Below are 20,131 nucleotides of genomic sequence, written 5' to 3' on the forward strand. Positions count from 1 at the left end.
ATGAGGTCCCAGTAGTTCATTTTTGCTTTTGTTTCCCTTCACTCCGGAGACGTGTTGAGTAAGAAGTTTCTGCCGCCAAGATCAAAGAGGTTTTTTCCTGCTTTGTCCTCGAGGATTCTGATGGCTTCCTGTCTTACGTTTAGGTCCTTCACCCATTTTGAATTTATTTTTGTGTCTGCCGTAAGAAAGTGGTCCAGGTTCGTTCTTCTGCATGTCGCTGTCCAGTTTTCCCAGCCCCACTTGCTGAAGAGACTGTCTTTATTCCATGGGATATTCTTTCCTGTTTTGTCAAAGATCAGTTGGCCATACGTTTGTGGGTCCATTTCTGGGTTCTCTGTTCTGTTCCATTGATCTGAGTGTCTGTTCTTGTGCCATCCCTCTCCTTCTTCCTCCCTCCCTTCCTTTCTTTCCTAGTCAATGCGAGCGGTGGGGAAAGAGTGGCATGCAGAATTCCATCTGTAACTGACCGTGGACAATGTGGAAAACTCACAACCTCCGGCCCAGCCTGTAGGAGCTTCATTTCTGTGGGTGGGAGCTCAGGGCTTGCAGGGGGCTGTCGGTTTACCCGGGAGCAGCAGGTGGGAAGTGAAAAGGATAGAGCAGCGAGGCAAGATGACTGCTCACCGCTGGGGTGGACCGGCCGCCCCTCAGGTGCGAGGGTGTGTGTGAATTCCATCCAGAAGGGCCGAGAGACGCTCACAAGAGTTCTTGCCCCCCCCACCCCCAGCAGAGTCTGGGTCATCCTAGGACCCCCTCAGACAGCAGGGTGGGGCTTGGGGCCAGTCCCCGCCCCCCCCCCCCCCCCCCCCCGGCCCCTGCTGGACCAGACTCAGAGGCAGCCCAGCTGGCCTTCACCCGGGGCAAGGGAATGAAACCCTGCTCCACCCTTCACCCCCAACCCATCCTTAGCTCCACTCAGCCCCCCCCCCCCCACTGTTCCTGCCTTGAAGCTTGAACAGCCGCAGTGGGCTAGGGCTGGAGGAGGCCGGGCAGGGGGTGCCTCACATCTGGTACCACCAGGCAGAACCAAAGCATTACCCGTGTTTCGGACCATCACTCTCCGTGATGCTTGGTGGGTCAGAGCCAAGCACGGACCCGTCCCCCCAGAGTTGCTCCAATGGGATTTTCCTTCCTCTCTGGGGTTCCAGCTGCCCCACCGAACCTTGCTCCGTACTGGTCTACACTGAGGACTCTGACCGCTATGGGCTCACACTCATCTTGGTGCCTTAGTTTCTCCCCTCTGTGGTGGAAACGGCATCACCGACCAAACCGGAGTTCAGGCACCTGGGGTCCTACCCCTCCCAGCAGATCAGGGGTGGGGGGGGGGCGGGGAGGGGAGCCAGCAGCCCAGGACGTACGCCTCCCCACCTCCAGCTCTGGGGAACATCAACTCAGGGGCCCTCCCTCCCAATGACTTCCAGTTTGTGCAGCCCCCTCCCCAGGACGGGAGCGGACCGTCAGCGCTTTTTGTGAGAATGGAGCCCAAGTCGCAGCTGGTAACTCTCGGGGTGAACCGTGCTCCCTTCTCCCGTCCCCAGGAGAACTGTGACCTTTGTCACTTCGCTTGTTCAAAGGCAAGCGCGTGGCCCTCGGCAGTCTCCTCACCCCACTGGTGTCGGCGCAGAGGAGCCAGCGTGTCAGGAAGGGGGATCCTGGCCTGAGCCAGCCGCGACTCGAGGAGCGGGAGGTGTGCTGTGCCCACGCCAGGGCAGAGGGTCCGGAGGCCCCGGGGAGGCTGTGTCTTGATGCAAAGGGCTACCAGGGTAGGGACAGAGGGCACGGAGCCAGAGAACGCCGCCGACCTTGCTCCCCAAGGCACGACACTGTGCCCCATATCAGCGTGGGCACAGGTCCTGTCCGGACCCGGGCCACGCCACGCCCCTGCTCCTCCCGCTCAACCCACCCAAGGGGGCTGCGCGTGGGTCCCCAGACTTAAACTAGTGACAAAGGGCAGCCAAGGGACAGAGCGCCCGGCTCCAGAGGCCCCGGGAAGCTGCATGGTCAGGGTGTTCGTGTGTTGGGGGGCGCCCAGGGGACACCACCCCCGGACTCCCGAAGAGCAGTGCTCCTCCCCTGCTCACTCACGGGACTGCTGCCCATGTCCAAACACTCAAAGTCAAATGAGTTTATTCAGAAAAGGTTTCGGCACCAGACTAAGAAAATGAGCCCCCATTCCCACCCCCCAGACCCTTGAGGGCCAATTTACAAAGATGGGGGGGGGGGTGGTGGCTTGGAGGAGGGAGGCAGGAAGTGAGCTGGAGGTAAGGATCCCCAAGTCCCTGGCCTTCCCAGAGGGGGGATCTGCTCCTTCCACGGCTGCGGTGACCAGGAGGGACAGACCAGTACTGCTCCGTGCTGACAACAGCTGACCACGTGGCTCCCCAGACCCGTGGCAGTGGCAGGACGGAGGGCAGGATGCCCAGGCGGCCCGTTCCCTTAAGGCTTTCTGGGTTTGGCCTCAGGCCCCGCCTCTGCTTCCCTATCTACCGAGGGTCCCGCGGGGGCTGAGCTCCCAGGGGCACCCTGCTCTAGCTCTGCCAGGCCACCGGCCTCCTCCACCCCGTTATCCTTCTCTCTGGCCTCGGGGCACCCTGGCAGGGCGCAGCGCCGGGCGGGGGCTGGGGGCTCGGCCCCACCACCGGCACCCACCGAGTCGCCGCTCCCGGGGCCCTGGTCCACCTTCCTTCTCTTCCTCACCTCCTCCACCACCTTGGCCCCCGGGGGAGGCTGGGGGCAGGACTGCTCGGCCTCCCCCGGGGCCCGGCTGCCCGATTCCTGGGTCCCCCCGCTCAGGCCGCCCTGGCTGAGGGCGCAGCCCTCCAGGTTCAGGGCGATCTTCTCCACGTCCGAGGCGCTCTGGCCGCCCCGTTCCCCCGGGGCCTGCTCCCGCCGGCTGGCGTCCAGCTTCCTCTTCTTGTTCTCCTTGGGGCTCGGGGGCTCCGGGCCCCCCTCCCCGCGGCCCCCGGCCTCCCCTTCCTGGCCCCCGGCCCGCCCCGGCGCGCCGGTCTGGCCCCCCGCGGCGCCGGCCCCGGGGAGGGGGTCCGGGGCCCCGGGGCTCCCCTCCCCCTCCCCCGCGGGCAGGGGTGGCCGCAGCCTCCGCAGCTTGTCGTGCGGCCCCCACACGAACTTGCGGCGCGGCCGGAAGTGCTCCCAGGCGAAGCGCAGCAGCTTGCGGCGCTGGCGCGGGCAGCGCACGGTGAACACGAAGTAGTCCAGGGCGCTCTGGCGCACGGCCGGCAGCTCCTGGCGCACCAGCGTCTCCTCCAGGAAGAAGCGCGCCAGCGGCGCCTGGTAGCGCTCCAGGCCCAGCTCGCCCAGGGACTTGAGGATGCGCGTGATGCGGAGGTTGTTGTGGCTGTGCCTGGGGCCGGGAAGCGGAGGGGCGCTGGCGCGGGGGGGGGGGGGGGGGGGGGGGGGGGGGGGGGGGGGGGGGGGGGGGGGGGGCGGGGCGCCCCGCCAGGGCCCTCCCTCCTCCTCCTCCCCTCCTCCTCACTTCCCTCCCCCCTCCCCCCCTCCCCTCCTCCTCCCTCCGCCAGGCTCCGTCCCACCCTCTCATCCCCCTGGCGCCCTCCCCCTCCCTGTGCCCCACCCCAGTCCTGGAGAAAATGGCCTGTGTGCTGGACCCTGCAGGTGGGGATCCTGATGCATCTTTTAGAAGGGGGCTGCCCCCTGGGCCCCGAAGGTCTCCCCCCACCCCCCCGCATGGCTGGAGAAGAGCCGGAGGGGGACCCCCCCCCCCCAGCACGGGACCTGTTACCCACGTGCAGGGGCACTGGTGTCATCAGCAGACAGCAGACCCACCCCCTTTACCTCCTCCCCATCCGGTGCCTCTCACCAGGCACCTGCCAAGGTGAGGGTGCTATGGGCATCCTGGCCCACACCCAGGCGGACCCAGCGCGGCTAAGAGTGAAACTGACCGGCTCTCACGCCCCTATCAGTGGCACCACCCCCACCCTGCAAACACGGAGGGTGTTCAGAGAGCCTTTAGTCACTTGCCCGAGTGGCCCTGGAGTCCCTCCTCCGCCGAAGCGCTCCCCCCACACCTGTCTGAAACCTAGCTGCCCATCCTCCTCGGCCGTGGTGGGGGAGGGGCGGTCCTCACCAGTTGAGGTTCTGGAAGCGCTTCTGGTAGTTCTGTGCTCGGCGCACCTGACCCGAGCTCCTGTCTTCTAGCTGGATCCCGTAGAACCCCAGCATGAGCTCGTAGGCCTGCACAAACCGCTCCCTGACCTCCTTGCAGCTTTTAAATGCCTGAAACACACCCCCGAGGCCGGTGGGGAGCTCAGGGGTCGTCACCCATACATCCGGCCGGCCAACGCCCCCTCGGGCCCTGATTCTTCTAAAGGGCTGGACTCAGACTTTCAGGGTAAAACACCAGGGCGCAGGAGCCCGGATAGGAGTGAATGATGAACCTCTCTAAGCTGCCTCAGAGTCTCACTGGGGCCTGAGGCCCCGGCTTCACCCCCAGGGGAATCTAGCTCCTGGGAATCATGCGCCCCCACCCCACACCCCAGGGCTGAGCACGTGGCAGGAAACACGTCCTGTCCCCCCCCCTCCCCAGACCCTCTTGTCCCTCCAGGAGCGTCTGCTCCAGCCCCAACCAGGTGTGATGAAACTCCAGTCACCATGATTCTGCTCACAGCCCTGGCTCTGGGCTCCCCGATTGGAGGCAAATTTCTCTAGAAGCCTGTGAGAGCACCAGGGGGCAGAGGCAAGGGCCAGCGCGGAGGGGAGGGGCTCCCCCGGAAGGCTTCCCAGCGATCAGAACTCACCTCAACCTCCCGGAGCGTGAGGGGCTTGGCATGCCAGTTCACTCCAGGTTCACGCAGAGGAAACAGCCTGTGGGAGGCACGGTTACAGGTCCGTCGGCGGCAGGCACGGGCTCCCAGCCACGGCGCACACCCGCGGTCCCGGGAGGCTCACCAGCCTCTCTGGGCTCACGGCTCAACTCTAGGAGGGCCTGGCTGGATGAACATGTGTGTGCGCTCTCACAAGGCAAAGCCGAGGCGTGAGGGGGGGGAAGGCTGCAGGGAACCTGTTACGGGCCAGGGCACCCGATGGGTGCACACACGACTAGAAGAGTCATGCGCGTGCTCGGCAGCGAGCCGGTCTGCCAGTGCTGCCCAGGGCGTTCCAGGCAGTCCTCCTAATTCTTAGGTTCTCCTTGCGTCTAGCCGTCAGTGCTGCACAACTATTCCCCACGATGCGCTGTGCCCAGGAAAAGGCCCCCGACGTGCCATTTTCAAACGCACACTGTGTTTGTGGGGCAGTGTCAAGGCTCTCCAAGGTAGCCATGCCGGCAAGGATCACCTCAGGCCACTGTTCGAGGCCTGTCACTGTCAGTGTCCAAGGGACTCTGCGGGCCCACGAGGCCTGTTGGCACCGGGGCCGTCCCGTCCCAGCAAGCCGGCCTGTCTGAGGCTCTTCCTGCGCCCCACGCCCACCTACAGCCTCAGAGGCTGCGCACCACTGCTGCCCTGCCCCGCCAAGGCGGCCTGCCCAGTAAACCCCGCCCCACCGACAGCACCTGCTCGGTAAGCCCCGCCCCGCCGACAGTGCCTGCCCAGTAAGCCCCGCCCCACCGAGGGCGCCTGCTCAGTAAGCCCCGCCCCACCGACGGTGCCTGCTCAGTAAGCCCCGCCCCGCCGAGGGCACCTGCTCAGTAAGCCCCGCCCCGCCGACAGTGCCTGCTCGGTAAGCCCCGCCCACTCACCACTGGATGTAGGAGTGATTCTCTTCCAGGACATCGTAGTCCTCCCTCCAGTTCTGAAGAATGTCTTCAATGAAACAGCCTGGGGGCCCCACGGGGATAAGTCAGTGAGAAGCTGCTAGAAGTCCCCCCACTTTCCCTCCCCTCCTCTGTTGAGGACCTCGGGGCTCTGAAGCTTGTGTCTGTGTCATGTGACCGTAACCCCCCCCAACCGAAGCCCTCGGTTTCTTTGCAGTCCGACACGGGCTCTCCGTTGCTGCCTGAGCACGGACCCGAGTGAGAAGGGCCACGCTGGGCTCGTTGGGCCGGAGGGCCCAGGAGGACATGGGGTCCCAGACCCCCACCTGCCTTTGCAGAAAGGGGGCCTCACCGCCCCCTCCAAACCACAGCTGGTTAGCTGGAACCTGACCTCAGACAGAACCTCCAGCGGAGCCCCACCCCCATGGCCTGGCCTCCTGTAGGGCGGCCACTGTTTCCAAGGGCCAGTGACTCTCTGAGGCCACGTGTCCTCTGCTGCAATTGTGCTGCGTTGTAGTGGGAAGGCGGCCACGCCTGAACGAATGCGCGTGGGTGGCTTCCCACGGACTCTCCCTTATGGACACTCACAGTTGAATTTCGTGTCACTTTCACAGCACAGAACATTTTCCACCTTGAGTTGTTTCCAACCACTTGGAAATGGAACAATCACTCTTACTCGCCAGTTTACACGTGCGGCTTTCCCACCAAGGCAGCAGTAGTGAGCGACACGGCCCTTCCCAGGGCGTCCCCGCAGCAGCCTGCAGGGGGCGCTGCGGGGCAAGCCGAAAACCGCGGGCCCAACAGGAAGCCGTCCCCAACAGGGTCCCAGTGGGGCCACAGACGCCCCCCGGGACAGGGCGCAGGCGGCCCAGCAGACGCGCACCGTTGGGCAGGAACCGGATCTCGTTTCTGTAGAAACTCAGGTTTGGCATGTCACCGTTGCCATCCCGTTCTATCAAATCCTGAAGAGCCAGAGAAAGTTGCGGTGGAGACATCTCCAGAAATAGGCTGCCTCCGAGGGCCCCTCACACTAGAACGTTCGGGGAGCGGGCGTCCGCTCCTGGGCCCGTGAGCCTCGACATCCTGAAGGCTGGCGAAGACCCGAGTCCCCGGCCGGGGCCCCTCGCCCCGCAGGCGAGGACCAGCCTCCGCACTGGGAGGACAGCAGCTCCCTCTGACCGCCACCTTCCCTCCTCACCAGCGCGGGCCGGGCGGCAGGTCCCCTCCATCTGTACCCCTAAAGTAGCCTAGGGGTTGGCTGACACTCACAGTGCAGAGGGCAGGGGCGAGGGCCACGGAACGCCACCGACATGGGCCCCGACCCGCGGACCGACACACGGGGCCACGTGTGGCTGCGCCACTAGCTGGCGCTGCTCCCCTGCTCTAAAGGCTCCGGGACAGAGGCGGTCCTCATCACCCCCCTCCCCCGGGGGGAAGGAGCCGCAGTCCCAGGTGGGCCCTGGGACCTCGTCTGAGGAGGGGGGTGACGGGACGTCTTGTCCCGATGGCCTTCTCCCGGCGGAGGGCGGGAGACTCCGTCCCGGCCGGGCTGCCGAGGTGTGCGGGCGCCGAGGTGGCTACGTACCGGGTAGTGGTGCCGGTACCTGCGTGTGTCGCGCGCCGCTCGCCAGTTTCGGGACCCCGTCGTCCTGGCCTGGGGAGAGAGGAGATGAGTGAGACCCCTAGGGGAGGCCCACCCCAAGCCAGCCCCTGTCCCAGGAAGGGCAGCACGCACGGGGTCAGCTAGCAACAAAACCGGAAGGGACCAGAATGGGAGGAACAAGCCCTGCCCCCTGCTCAGCCCCCGCGGCCCGCCCCCGCTCCCAGGATCCCAGGCTGACCGGCACGTTCTTGGGGTGCAGCACCGTCCCCAGGCCCTGGCCTCACTGCCTCCTCCGGTACCTGCTGGCTAAGTCCATTTGGACCGCAGCCCCAGGACTTGCCCCTGGTCCCCCTGCCTTCACCAGTGCTTTCTCTGTGTACGGTGCTCTAAGTTGTCACAAGGCTTGTGTCTCGAAGGGCCGTGGCCTCCCGGCCTACAGCCCCAGGAGGGGCCCCAAACACTTGCCTGACGAAGAGATGAATGACCAAGGCCCAGGGAACCAGCCTGGCCCCCGCCCAACGCCGTAGACCAGACCCCGTGTCTCCGGGCCTCCGGCCCTATGCGAGAGCCTGCTCAGGGAGACACAGGGGCTCCTCGCTGCCCCCCAACACCTGCAGCCCCTATCTCTGCAGGCCAAGCTCCCCGGGTCCTGGGAGGGATAGAAGGTAACTTCACGGCTAGGATGCTGGGTAAAGGTGGCTTCACCCACCCTCTTATAGGGTGGGAGGCGTGAGCGAGGTTGAGCCTGGCCTGAGGTCGGACAGAAGCCGGGGCAGGAGAGAGGGCCCAGGCAGGTATGGCTCCTGGGCATGACTCCACAGGAGACCGACCGCTCGTCCCAGGGAAACACCTGGGTCCAGGATCCTGGAAGGAGCACTGCAAGGGGAGTCAGGAGGCCAGGCCTGTCACTGTGTCCCTTGGCTCTGACCCCCTCCCCACTCCCCAAGATGCTCCAAATGGTTCTGAGCTCCAGCAGGGGCCTGGGGGTGCCTCTCTGCCCAATTTATAGACCAGGGCCTGCTGGTGATGTTCTTGCCTACCAGCCAAGGGCCCGAGGAGACACCGAAACTCAGCAGGAGCTGGCCCCACTCACCATCCCCAGGTCAGCCCCACGGGTGCACAGAAGACACAGCCCAGGACAAATACCAGACAGCTGGGCCCCGTGTAGAAGTCAACGACTGTGGCGCCTCTCAGTGGCCGAGGGGCCAGCGCACTGCTGTAGGAGTGGGGCTCACAGAGCTACAGCAAGGACAGCATCCTCTCTCAATACGTGACCCAGCCGGCGGGCATCTGCCACAGAAGAGCCAGATCCCTGCCCGGTGACCCCTGGCCACTGCCCAGCCTGCTGCCTCCAGAAACTCATGCCTGCCCCAAACACCATAGATGTGCTCCGCCTTCTGGCCTCCCTGGCAGGCCCAGGAGCCCGTCTGGGTCCCTCTCCCTGACCAAGACTTCACCACACAGCCAGCTAAACCCCAAACCAGAGCTCTCATCTGTCTGGGGGAGAATGCAACCCAGAGATCACACGGGATGGAATTCAAGGCCCCACAGACACGATGCCAATACATCATCCTCCAAAAGTGACAGCTGTCACCTAAGTCCCGATAACACCTAGAACCCCAGCTGGGACCACCCTGCACTGGGACAGAATGTGAGGCTCAGGGGGTACCGGCCCCTGGTATTGAGTGACCCTAGTAACAAAAGTAACCAGTGGTAATGAGAAGAAAATAAATCCGTGGCAACAAAAGTAACGGATCGTAACAAGGAGTATCACCAGTGAAGACAAAAGTAACTGCTGGTCACCTAGGTAATCAGTAGTAACAAAAGTAACAGCTGATAATGACAAATCAGCAGCCATAACTGCCAGTAGCTGGGGCAAGCAGCCCTGGCTCAGGCAGGTCACATAAATGTGGCCTCCAAGGCCACTCTCGAGAGGGTGGGAGGTCCCAGCGGGTGGGCGCTGCACCCAGCGAGGAGCGGTGGGGGTGAGGCGGGCCGGGGGTGGGAGGGAGCAGGGCGGGGCAGAAGCAGGGGGCACCCAGAGGCAGAAAGGCAGGCAGAAGCAGGCGGCCAGCACGGAGAGCCGGGATCTATTCAGAGGACAGAGCCAAGGGCCCGGAGGCGGGAAGTGACAGAGGCGAGTCCAGAATGTGCCCAGGGCATCCGCTTGAGGAAGTATCATCACACCGCACGGATCTGAGGGTGGCCCTGGATCTCCCTGCAAGGTCCCCCCACGGGCTGGGCCGGAGCTGGGAGGCGCGGGACGGGGCGATCCTGAGGGGGGCACCAGCGGGCCTGGGTCGGGGAGAGGGCAACAGCTGGAGAGGGAGAGCCAGGCCCCAAGCCGGGTGTCCGGGGACCGGGAGGGGGGGCGGCCTTCCCGGAGCGGGGCCTCACCCCCACCTCGCGGCGGCCGGGCGGGCGCCCCCCGGGGCTGGGCGCTGGGTCCCCGGCGCGCGTCGAGGCTGCACCTGGAGCGCGCCGGGCCGCGCCGCCGGCGCGTCCTCTTCGTCCTCGTCCTCGTCCTCCGCGTCCGCGTCCCCTGGGGCGCCGGCCTCGCCGTCCTCGTCGCCCCCAGCGCTCGCGCCCTCGCCATCCTCGTCCTCGTCCTCCTCCCAGGTCGAGTCGCAGTCCGGGTCGTCCATGCTCGGGCGGCGGCGGGACCCGCGCTCCGGCGGAAGCGAAAGTGAGCGAAGGAGGAAGCGCGGGGGAGGGCCGGGGGCGGGGCCGGGGGCGGGGCGGGGGGCGGGGCCGCCGGCGCCGTCCGCCCGAGAAGGCCCCCCACGCTCCGAGGACAGCCCCTCCCCGAGAACGTCACTCCGGAGGACGCCCGCCCCCTTCCTCGCTGGGATTGCCCCCAGGGTGTCCCCCCAGGACCCCCCTACACGATATCCCTTCCCTTTGGGAGAAGACACCTCCCCAGGATGCCCTCTGGAGTATACCCGCTCTACAGGTATGTCCCTGGAGGATGCTCATCCCAGAGAATCACCCCAGAATGCCCCTGAGGACAACCTCCCCCCAGAGGAAGACGCCTACCTGCTGGAAACCCCCTCCTCCAGAATATCCCTCTTCCCAGAGGACGTTCTCCTGGAGGAAGTCTACCCACCCCCTGGAGGATGCCCACGGGAGGATGTCCCTCCACAGGGCTGACCCCAGGAGCATAACCCCTGGGAGCTGTCCTCCCCAGAAGGGAGGCCCCCCCAGGATGCTCCCACGCGGGATGCCCTCCAGGTGTAGGCTGGGGCTGTGGTCTCATGAGAGGCTCCTTTGGAGAGCAGTCTGCTTCCACGGTCCCCCAGACTGTGGGCAGAAGTCATTCTCGGGCAGTAGGACACGGATCCGCGTGTCCCTTCACAGACGGTTCACAAAGGCCAGCAGGAGGGTCTCTTTCCAGTGTGCCGGGAGTCGTCTGCACCGTCACCGTGGGCCTGGCCTCTGCCCCTTTGCCACAACCTATCAGCGGTAAGGTAAGGTGCTGCCTAGAGGGAGGGGACGCATGAATGACTGGGTGACTGGGGTCACCCTGAGGCTGCTCAACACAGGTGGCCCTGGTTAAACGTCCCCTCGGGGGCCTCTCTGGGCGCTGGGGGCAGCCGGCGGTGGCCGCCCTCTTCGCACACATTGGCGTGTGTCAGACAGCTGAAAATCACCTGCAGTTGCAAATTCCCCAGTGACCTCCCACAGATTCCCTTAATCTGTGCCCTCACATCTGCTGGTGGCCGCGGGAGTTCCAGCAAAGTTGGAGACCCGCCCCTCAACATGCAACTTGGGAGTGGCCCGCCCAGGTAGTATTTGGACTCTGTGACGACCGTGCACCTTCGGTGTTTCACAGCATTTTAGCTAAAACCAAAGTCTGGCCTTCTGACAGATCTAGCCAGGAGGGTAACTCCCGGGGTCAACGGGGTAGAAGGTGAAGGCCAAACCCAGCCCCCTGGGTCGCTGACCTCTCCCAGCTCTGCCAGCGGCCCCTGGGCCTCAGGGCTGCCTGTGACAGCTGAGAGGGAGCACAACCTTCCGACCTTGGCTGTGGGCACAGCTGAGGGCCCTTCTTGATGCGGGCCGTCCTCATCCATTCTCCGGGTACAGTCTCACCTGGCTGGAGCCTGTGTACACACGACCTCACTCTCTAAGAGGACGGAGGTGCCCCCCGCCCCCTCCGGAACGGACATCTGGGCATTTCTGTAAAAGGTCTGCCACCCGTGGGCAGGCTAGGTTTCCTGGGCAGCGGGCAGCCGCCGCGCCTCTGGCGGGGGCCGCGGGGGCGGATGGCCTCCCCCACCCCCTGGGCCTCACCTCCCGCTTGCCTGACTTGCAGGTGGCCCCGCGAGGCCCCGGCCAGGACATCGGGCAGATGACACCGGGAGGCCCTGACGCAGGTGTCTGCATTCCGGGGGCGGAATGCAGGGGTTTGGCTGCTCTGAGGGGCACTGCGGTGGGGAGGCTGTGCCTTTCCACGGGCCGAGCGGCAAGCCTCCCCGCCGCTGCCTCCCACCGGGGCCGGGAGACGGACCCTCCCAGACGCTGCCCGACTTCCGCTCGACCAGGAAGAGTCACCCTGAACCGCACCTCTGGCTGCTTTTGTGCAGTTTGCCTGGGGCCCCGCAGGGCGCGTTAACCCGGGAGCCCAGATTTCTGCTGCAGAAGAAGTCTTGTGCTGTGTCCTCCCCTCTGCAGCCTGGGGACGCCCGCTGTGGGCTCAGGGCTCTGGACAGCTGGCCGCCCAGGCTGGGGCGGGGCTGAGCAGGGGTGGGGGGCAGGACTGGGGGGCGGGCCAGGGGGGCCGGGGCGGGGCCCAGGGGAGCGACGGCGGCGCGCTCGCTCGGTTCCTCCTCCGAGCACCGGCAGTAGGTGGCGCGCCCCAGGGTGGCCCTGCCCCCGGTGGAGGAGTCTTGCAGGAGCTGGGCGGGGGCAGGTTCAGGTTAGACCTGCCTTAACGTTTTCCTCAGGCAAAACCAGTTGCAGCCTCGTTGTTTGGCCAAAGCCCCACGCCCTCCCGCCCCGCCCCGAGGGAGCCCCGCTGCGTCCCGTTGCTGCCCTATCGGTACGCACTTGGGAGCACTCTCTCCTTCTGCATCAGCCCTGGGGGCCCTGGGCTGGGCCAGAGCAGGGAGGGCTGAGGCCGCACCCACCTGTCCCCGCCCAGGGAGGCTGCGGCGTCCCGTTGTCGACGACCCGGCGTCCTCAGCGCGAAGCACCTCCCGGAGGTTTCTGGTCCCGGGTCAGTGGCGCCTGTGTCTCCCAGGGTCCTGCAGCCGCTCACACTGGCTCCTCCCCAGCGCCTCTCCTCTGTCACACTCCGTCTACCTACGTGGTGGGGGCACAGCTGTTCCCCATGTCACAGAGTGGACCCCTAGGCCAGGAGAGGGTAGTGCGGGGATGTGAACTTGACCTGCACAGGCCACACGCAGCACATGAACCGGACCCCCTGTGTGAGCCTCACCCCGGCTGAGGACTCCGGCCTCCGCAGGCCTAAGGGCGTGGGGAGTGGCCCCAAACCGGCACCTGGGGTGGGGGGCCATCTACCTTGCTGGGCTGGCCTTGTGCGCCCCTCCCCCCACATCTCCTGGAAGGGCAGCGAATGTTCAGTCATTAGGAAACAGGTTTGACTTACTGACTAGGCTTTTCCAGCATGTTCTGAGGTCCCTGAAGATCCTGCTCCAGACCAGGGTCTACGTCTGTAAGGGAAAGACCCCCGTCTTCATAGACAACGTTTGCCCCGTGGCCCTGACGGTTCTGACTCCCCAGGGACCAGGCTCCTCTCGGGCAGCAGGGTCCCAGCGACAGAAGCCGGCGCAGAGTGGGCCTTGAAGGAGGGCTGCCGGCGATGTGCTCCAGGCCCCGCGAGAGACGGCGGGCCGGGTAGAGCAGGCCAGCCTGCATGGGGCGTGGGGCACCGGGTTCCTGCCCTTGCCTGGTGGGCCGAGGCCCGGCCTCCTGCTCCGAGACGGTGGGGGGATTCAGCTTCCTGGTGACTTGTCCAGATGAAGGACCCGGGGCGCGGAGGTCAGCCGGGACTGAGGGCGCACCCTTCCTGCTCTGCCCGGACCCTCCTGTGCGGAGAACAGACTGGGCCCCGAGACTCGCGTTGCCAGAGGATGAGCTCCCGGACGTCCGGGCTCAGCCAGCCACCGGCTCTGCCTTGTCCGCCGTCCGGGCATTTCGTATCTGAAGGACTTGTCACACTCGACCACATTTCCACTCTGGCCCGATTTCCTGTTGGTCGTCAATACATTGTATCGAGGGAATGCTACGAAGCCCACTGAGTGTAGGCTGTGCTTATAATCCTTGGAAAAATAAACACTTCCTACCGTAAGAAAAGGGAACTTACTTTGGTATCAAAATCACGAGACTCCAGGCTGCTGCTTTTGTGCTTTAATATTCCGCACTCAAACGAAAGTATTTCAGGCAACCCTGGGCCCCCGCGCCCCTTCCCTCCACTCACTCATTTGGTCTGTTTGCAAGTTACCGGAGGATACAAAAATAGCCGCTACAAATCCTCTGTTTCTGGCATATAAAAACTGAGCGAAAAGTGTCTCAGCAGTCATGACCTTAGCACAAAACATCTCGGGAAAAATACAACACAGGTTTCACTTCTGCAGTGTTGTTTTCATATAAAACACTAGTAAAATAGGCTTCTTAAAAATTAAATAGTGAAATACCGCCAAATTATATACATCGTTACAGTACAAGCGAATGAGGCAAAACGTCCAGTTCTCAGTTTCTCAGGTGGGGCGACGGTCCGCCACGGGCTGGCCTGAGTCTCTCTCCCGACGGGGCAGCCGGTTAGGAAGAACGGCCAACAGATGGACAGACGGACAAACGGGCAGCACTGAGCTGCCCGGCAAGACCAGCGCTCCCCAAGGACACAGCAAGAACGGACTTCCTGCTCGCTGGTCCAGGTCTCCTTGTCGGTGCCCCTCGCCCTGCTCCGCGGGGCCTGGACCGCAGCCCGGCCGGCGAACTAGCACGGCTGGAGCTGACCCGGCGTCACGGGAGGACGGGGAGCGGGAGGACACGCCCCCGCGGCAGGCGGTCCCGGTCGGGCCCTGTGGGAGCCACAGGGGCGGCGGGCTGGGGGGGCGGGGGGGGGGGGGGCGGCGCGTCCGGCCCGGTGGCCGCTGTCCCCCTGCCCTGTGCCCGGGGCCGAGCGGCGTCTACGTTCGGCGCCGCTTGGCGGCGCTGGGGCTGGAGGGGTTGCTGTTTGCCGTCAGGACTTTGTCGGTGACGCGGCTGCGCTTCCGCTTGTCCACCCCCTCCTTGGAGCCCAAGTCCGAGGGGTTCTTGTCTTTGCTGGCCTTTTCCGTTGCTTTGCCCAAGCTTCCTGAAGACGAAAAAACTGGGAGACAAAATCATTTGGCTGAAAACAGAATATCCAGAATTTTACTTCCTCTTCCCGCTCGGTCATAAAAAGCTGCATCTACACACACGACGCTCCGAGCTGGGCTGCCGTGTGGCCCGCGGGCGGCTGGGTCCTCCTGAGGACCCGCCGTCCCTGCCGCGTGGAGCGTGTCCCCTGCACCCGCACCCCCTGCACCACGCACTTTACGTCCAGCGGCCCCGGGTGCCAGTGCCCCGGGCCGCCGCGGGGCTCGCTCGCAGTGTGGGCCGTGCACCAGGCCAGGTTTGCCCAGCAGCTCGCGCCCAGGCGGGTGGAACCAGACAGCGCAGCTCCGGCCCCGGGCGGACTCAACGCGCGGGCTGGGGGTGCGGAGCCGCCCGGCTTGCTCCTGGGGCCCAGGGCGGGGTCGGGGGGCGCTGCCCACTCACCATCGTCCGCCCCGTTGTGGGGGTCCACATCTTCCTTCATTTCCTCCTTCATCTCTTCTTCAATGACCACTTTTCCTGTGGGGCGACAGCTGACGTTTACCAAAACGGTGGGAGACGCGGCCCTGCCCAGCGCTGCGGACGGCTCAGGCCGGGGACGGCTGTGTGTGTGCTTCTCAGCTGCCGCCAGGCCGCTTTTAAAGAGAGCCCATTGTTCTTGAACAAGTTCCCGCCAGTCCCCAAGACACCCCAGACCTCCCAGTCCACCTGGGCCAAGAAGCACCCCGCCGGCAGCCCTCACTCCTCCCCGAGGCTCGTGCCCTTCACCTGACGCCACCGCCCTCGGCCCACGTCCTCCTTAATTCCCGAACCTGACCCGCCTGAGTCTCACCTTCTCGGACTTCGTGAATGATTTCTTCCGGAAGGACGAAGTTCCTCTCTGGATTTGGGAATGGAAGAATCTCAGATTCGTGCTGACGGCAAGTAGGGCGATTTTTTAAAGAAACAAAGAAAAAAATGTGATTTTAGTAAGTCACCAAAAACGTGTAAGAGCCAACTTAGGAGCACCTGAGGAGCAAGCACACGGCCGGTCCCCGAGAGCCGAGGGGGAGGGCACCAGCAGGGTGAGGACACTTCCTTCTTTCTGCCGGCAGTCTACCGGGAGCTGGGCTTCTCCAACAGGCCGCAGAAGGCAAGGCTATGGCTCTAGCCACCAGGAGTCCAGCCACCAGGAGTCGTCACCTGACCTGAGGCTGGGGCAGCCCCACTTCCCAGCATGCCGTCCCTGCCCCCAGGGCCAAAGCAGGCTTCGGCTGTCCTGCTGACCTGTCCCGCTCCCTCCCCACGAGGTGACAGTGACAGTGGAGCCTGCAGACACGGAGGTGCCGGACAGGAAAGCTACTGCCTCGGACACCAGGTGAGGACTACACAGTGGTGCCAGGGACACCGCTTATCAGAGTCCCACTTGCCCTACACGTCACACAGGCCCCATGTGCCAGAAGGGACGAGACCCCGGAGGCACGGGACCACCAGAGGAAAGGAAGGTGAGCTGGCGGAAGGGGTCTAGACAGGGAGGGGCTCAGCGGGAAGGGCCTCCTCTCTGCAGCTCGCAGGCCGTGGTAAAGCTCGGTGCTCAGCCCGCAGACGTGCTTGCGTCTCCTGGAGCTTTGGAAACCTGTGGCCCTTGGGGCTGCTGGTATCTCCGTGGTGGGGGCCACAGATGCACACTGCCAGGGTCCCGGGTGACTCTGGCATCAGCTCCAGAGGGACACTGGGGTCCGGAGCGACAGCCTCGAGGTCGTGCCTGGTCCCGCACAAGTAATAGGCCAGACTGAAGTTCCGGCAGAGAGGGGGGACCGGCTGCTTGCCCTGGACTACAGCCTCTGAGAGGCGCCCTGCAGCTCCCAAGTGCAGCGAGGGCCTGGTGCCAGCTGTGTCTGTGTCCCTGGCTGCACTGGGCCAGGGACCCTGCCACCCTGATGTCTGTGTCTTGCTTGGGGTCCCCACTGGCCTAGAGTCACGGCATGGAAGTCTGGGGACCAGGTGACCCCACAAGGTGACAGGTGTGGGGTGAGGCCCCTTCAGGATGACAGCTTGTCCGTGATGAGCTGGTCCCAGCAACAGGGACTTCACTTTCCAGGGTGCTTCCTACAGGCCGTGCATTCAGTCCCCAGAGCACGGCTGTCACCGCTATCTCCTTCCAACAGTAAGACAAGGAGCAGCGAACCACCTGCCCAAACCCACAGGAAGCAAGGGTGGCACCACGTTCGGGCAAGGAAGGCCTCAGGTGGGAGGGCTGGCGTGGCCCTAAGTCAGCCAGGGGGGCAGAGACTCACCCCTGCCCCGGCACAAGTGCCTACCCCTTTGCTTGCCTGGAGCTCCCGCTGCCCCCCAGCCCCAGGGGTCCACACCTCCTCTGAGCTCCTCGACCCCCCATCTCCTGCTGCCACAGAGCCCTGACGCCTGCTGTTCCTCTGCGGGGAATGTCCACTGTCTCCTCTGGCCATCCTGGCTTCCCAGTTGACCTGCCTGCCTTTCGATGAAACTGGCCGGGGGTTCTGTGGCGACAGGGCCCCGGCCTGCCTGGTGCCCACAGAGGCCACCATATTCACCTGAATGTGACTTAGATCCAGTCACCTTCCTGCCTGGCGCGCCGTGGGGCCTCCCGTGTGACTGCCGGGGCCTCACGCCTCCTCCACGGGCCTCAGCTCCGCACTTGTCTCCCCGGGGAGACTTTTGCTAAGCACCCCACATAAGGAAGGCTCCTCGAGGGCAACCAGCTACCCCCACTGCGTTTGTGAGCTGCTTGAGGTGCCTCGTTTGGTTACTGGTGCCCCCCCCCCCCCCGGGGAGGGCCACAGGCCACAGGGCTCCCTGAGGAGCAGCTCGGTCTGGGGCTGGGGGGCCCTGGCCTGAGGAGCAGGGAGGGTGGGATCCAGCTCACCAGTGCCTGCATGTCATACATGGTGCTCAGGTGGTCCCAGATGACCTTGGATGGGACCTGCCGACCAATGTTCTGGCTGAACTTGTCCCGGATACAGATCATGTGGAAGTGCCGATTGACACCTGTGGGAAGAGGGAGTCACCTGTGAGGAGGGGGGAGGCGGGAGGCAGTGAGGGAGCTGGAAGCAGGGGTCAGCAGGGGAGAAGTAAAGATGGGGGCAGGAGGGCGGGTGTAGGAGGTGCAAAGGGAGGGTACTGGGGGGCAGGGTGGAGGAGGGAGAGTGGGTGCAGGAGGGGCACAGCAGGGGCCAGGGGGAGGGTTGTAGGGGGAGCATCAGGGGCCAGAGGGAAGGTGCAGGGGGGCAGCAGGGGCCAGAGGGAGGGTGCAGGGGCGCAGCAGGGGCCAGAGGCAGGGTGCAGGGGGAGCATCAGGGGCCAGGGGCAGGGTAGACGGGCGCAGCAGGGGCCAGAGGGAGGGTCCAGGACGGGCAGAAGGGGCCAGAGGGAGGGCAGAGGGGTGCAGGAAGGGCCATAGGGAGGGTACGGGAAGGCGGAGGGGCGCAGGGGAGGCAGGGGTGCAGGAGGGGGTAGCGTCAGCGGAGGTGGGGTGGGTGGGCGCAGGGGTCGGAGGAGGCGCAGGTGGGTGGGCGGACGTGGGAGGCCCCGCCCCGCGCCCCGGCCGTTGCCCGGCCCGCCCCGCCCCCACGCGGGTCCGCGGCCTCGGCGGCGCTCCGCTCACCGACGGGCTTGTGGCCCAGCATGGCGTGGAAGAGGCACACCTCCACCTCGGGGCTCCACACCACCGTCTCCTCGGCCGGGCTGGTGGCCGCCTCCCCCGGCCCCTTGTCGCCCGGCGCGCCGCCGCCGCCCACCTCAGCCTCCCCCATGGCCCGGCCGCCCAGCGACGAGCCCCCGGCGGGAGCGGGCGCGGCCACGGCCTCGGCGCAGGCGCACTTGCGGGGCGGGCGGGCGCGCGCGCGCGGCGGGCTCGCGCTCGGGTTCGCGCGCGGCGCCGGCGCAGGCGCAGCGGAGGGTTGGGCCCCGCGGCTCCCCCTGGCGGCCCGGCCCCGCGGCGCAGCGCGGTCGGCGCGGGCGGGCTGCGGAAGCGCGGGGGAGAGGTTGCGGCGCCTGCGGCGCGGCTCCGGGTGAGGTTCCTCTGAGCCGTGCGCTCTTCGAGGCGGGGCTGCCAGCAGCACGTCCCCGTCTGAGGAGCTTAGGAAGAAGAGCGGGCCACTGACAGCGCCTGCCGGCGGGGGCTCCCTGCGACCGCCGCTGCCCCGGCCAGACCTGGCCTTGACCGCGGGCTTCGGTGGGGGCCACCCCCCCCACCGCCGGCCACGGAGGGGGCAGGGCCAAGGCGGGGCAGCCGACATCACCCAATCAGGGCCGCCGACTCCGCCCCGTCCCGCGGACCGCGCCCCGCCCCTCCCCAGGCCCCGCCCGCCGCGCTGTCAAGGCGCCGGACCCGCTGCGGCCTGCGCTCCTCCCCTCCCGCCGGGCTGTGGGCTCTCGGTCCCGCTGCCGGGACCCCTTCCGGGCAAGGCGCCAAGCGTCTCTAGGCCTCAGTTTCCCCCTCCGTGCAATGGAAGCAACAACGGCGCATTCCTCAGGGGTCCTGATGAAGACTGGGGGCCCTTCCCGCTGTCTGCTCTGGTGCCCCAGACCTGAGCCTGACGCGGACGCACGCCCAGGCTTCACAGTTAACTGTTGGTGTCACACTGCTGAGCGCTGCCCCTTGGCCGGCGCAGGCTCCGGTCAGCCACACCAACGGGGACAGCCCGGAGGAGTCCAGGCTCAGTTGCCTGGGGCCTGAGTCCTGCCTGTGAAGGGGGCTGCTGATGATACCGGTCCCCTCAGTGGCACATGGGAGCTGTGGCCCTCTTGTCCGGGGGTCGGGAGAGGCCCCTGGGGTGGCAACCTTGGACATGGGGGACAGGCAAAGGGACGGAAGGAGAGGCATGTGTGGCCCTGGGCTGGAAACAGAGCGGGCCTGGCCTGGCAGGCTAGGGTGGGTCATGGGTGGTGGCTTCTGGAGGTCAGTTCCTCCTCACTCAGTCCTTGACCAGGGACCGTGGCGAGGTGTCTCACCCTGACCCCCAGACGAGAGGATCCCATTTGTTCCTTCATGTTCATACCCCTCAGCAGGTGTTCTGCCGTGCTCCCTGCCTACTTGTCATTGCAAACCATTGGTGACAGCGTCGGTCTTCCCTGCCAGATTATCAGTCAGACCCAGGGGACCAGGGCTGACCTGGCACAGAGCAGGTGGACAGTGACCGTTTGTGGACCCAATGACCAACTGACCAACTCACTTTCTTGATCACTAGGGCTAAATGATCCCCCCCTACTGCCCACTGCCACTTGTGATGTCCACATCTTAAAAAGATGCATTTGGCCTCCCAAGCCTCTTAGTCCCAGCAATGGGGGGGGGGGGGGCTTGGACCCCCAGATGGGAAACATCTAGGCCCTGGAAAGGGATTTCTCCATGAGCCATCTGGTTTATACATGAGCCATCTGGTTTATACATCAGTCTTGTATGAGTTTGGCTACTGTGAGTTATTCCCAAGACCAGGTCTGGGTTCTGCCCAAGTGGAGTT

The 20,131-nt window shown here is 65.4% G+C and overlaps 2 protein-coding genes across 2 annotated transcripts; both read right to left on the reverse strand.

The window, feature by feature from the left end:
• Positions 1-2,110: 2,110 nt before the first annotated feature.
• OGFR (opioid growth factor receptor) lies at positions 2,111-10,017 on the reverse strand. Its single transcript, XM_042930459.1, has 7 exons — positions 9,803-10,017; positions 7,314-7,382; positions 6,612-6,690; positions 5,714-5,792; positions 4,773-4,839; positions 4,103-4,251; positions 2,111-3,361 (listed from the first exon to the last, which is right to left on the reverse strand). The coding sequence occupies exons 1-7, from the start codon at positions 9,974-9,976 to the stop codon at positions 2,437-2,439; spliced, it is 1,542 nt and encodes a 513-aa protein (XP_042786393.1). The 5' UTR covers positions 9,977-10,017; the 3' UTR covers positions 2,111-2,436.
• Positions 10,018-13,688: 3,671 nt separating this feature from the next.
• LOC122215322 (MRG domain binding protein) lies at positions 13,689-18,491 on the reverse strand. Its single transcript, XM_042930460.1, has 5 exons — positions 18,277-18,491; positions 17,539-17,660; positions 15,487-15,568; positions 15,099-15,173; positions 13,689-14,667 (listed from the first exon to the last, which is right to left on the reverse strand). Exons 1-5 carry the CDS (start codon positions 18,422-18,424, stop codon positions 14,486-14,488), a joined length of 609 nt encoding a protein of 202 aa, XP_042786394.1. The 5' UTR covers positions 18,425-18,491; the 3' UTR covers positions 13,689-14,485.
• Positions 18,492-20,131: the final 1,640 nt, after the last annotated feature.

This window comes from Panthera leo, chromosome A3 (assembly GCF_018350215.1).
Source record: "Panthera leo isolate Ple1 chromosome A3, P.leo_Ple1_pat1.1, whole genome shotgun sequence".
Lineage (NCBI taxonomy): Eukaryota > Metazoa > Chordata > Mammalia > Carnivora > Felidae > Panthera > Panthera leo.

Coding starts and splice junctions, on each gene's coding strand:
- LOC122215322 (XM_042930460.1), bottom strand. CDS start 18,424: ATGGGGGAGGCTGAGGTGGGCGGCGGCGGCGCGCCGGGCGACAAGGGG. Junction 17,661..18,276: donor GCTGGGCCACAAGCCCGTCG/GTGAGCGGAGCG, acceptor CTCTTCCCACAG/GTGTCAATCGGCACTTCCAC. Junction 15,569..17,538: donor TGTATGACATGCAGGCACTG/GTGAGCTGGATC, acceptor ACTTGCCGTCAG/CACGAATCTGAGATTCTTCC.
- OGFR (XM_042930459.1), bottom strand. CDS start 9,976: ATGGACGACCCGGACTGCGACTCGACCTGGGAGGAGGACGAGGACGAG. Junction 6,691..7,313: donor GGTACCGGCACCACTACCCG/GTACGTAGCCAC, acceptor CTGGCTCTTCAG/GATTTGATAGAACGGGATGG. Junction 3,362..4,102: donor CGCTTCCAGAACCTCAACTG/GTGAGGACCGCC, acceptor TCCCGGCCCCAG/GCACAGCCACAACAACCTCC.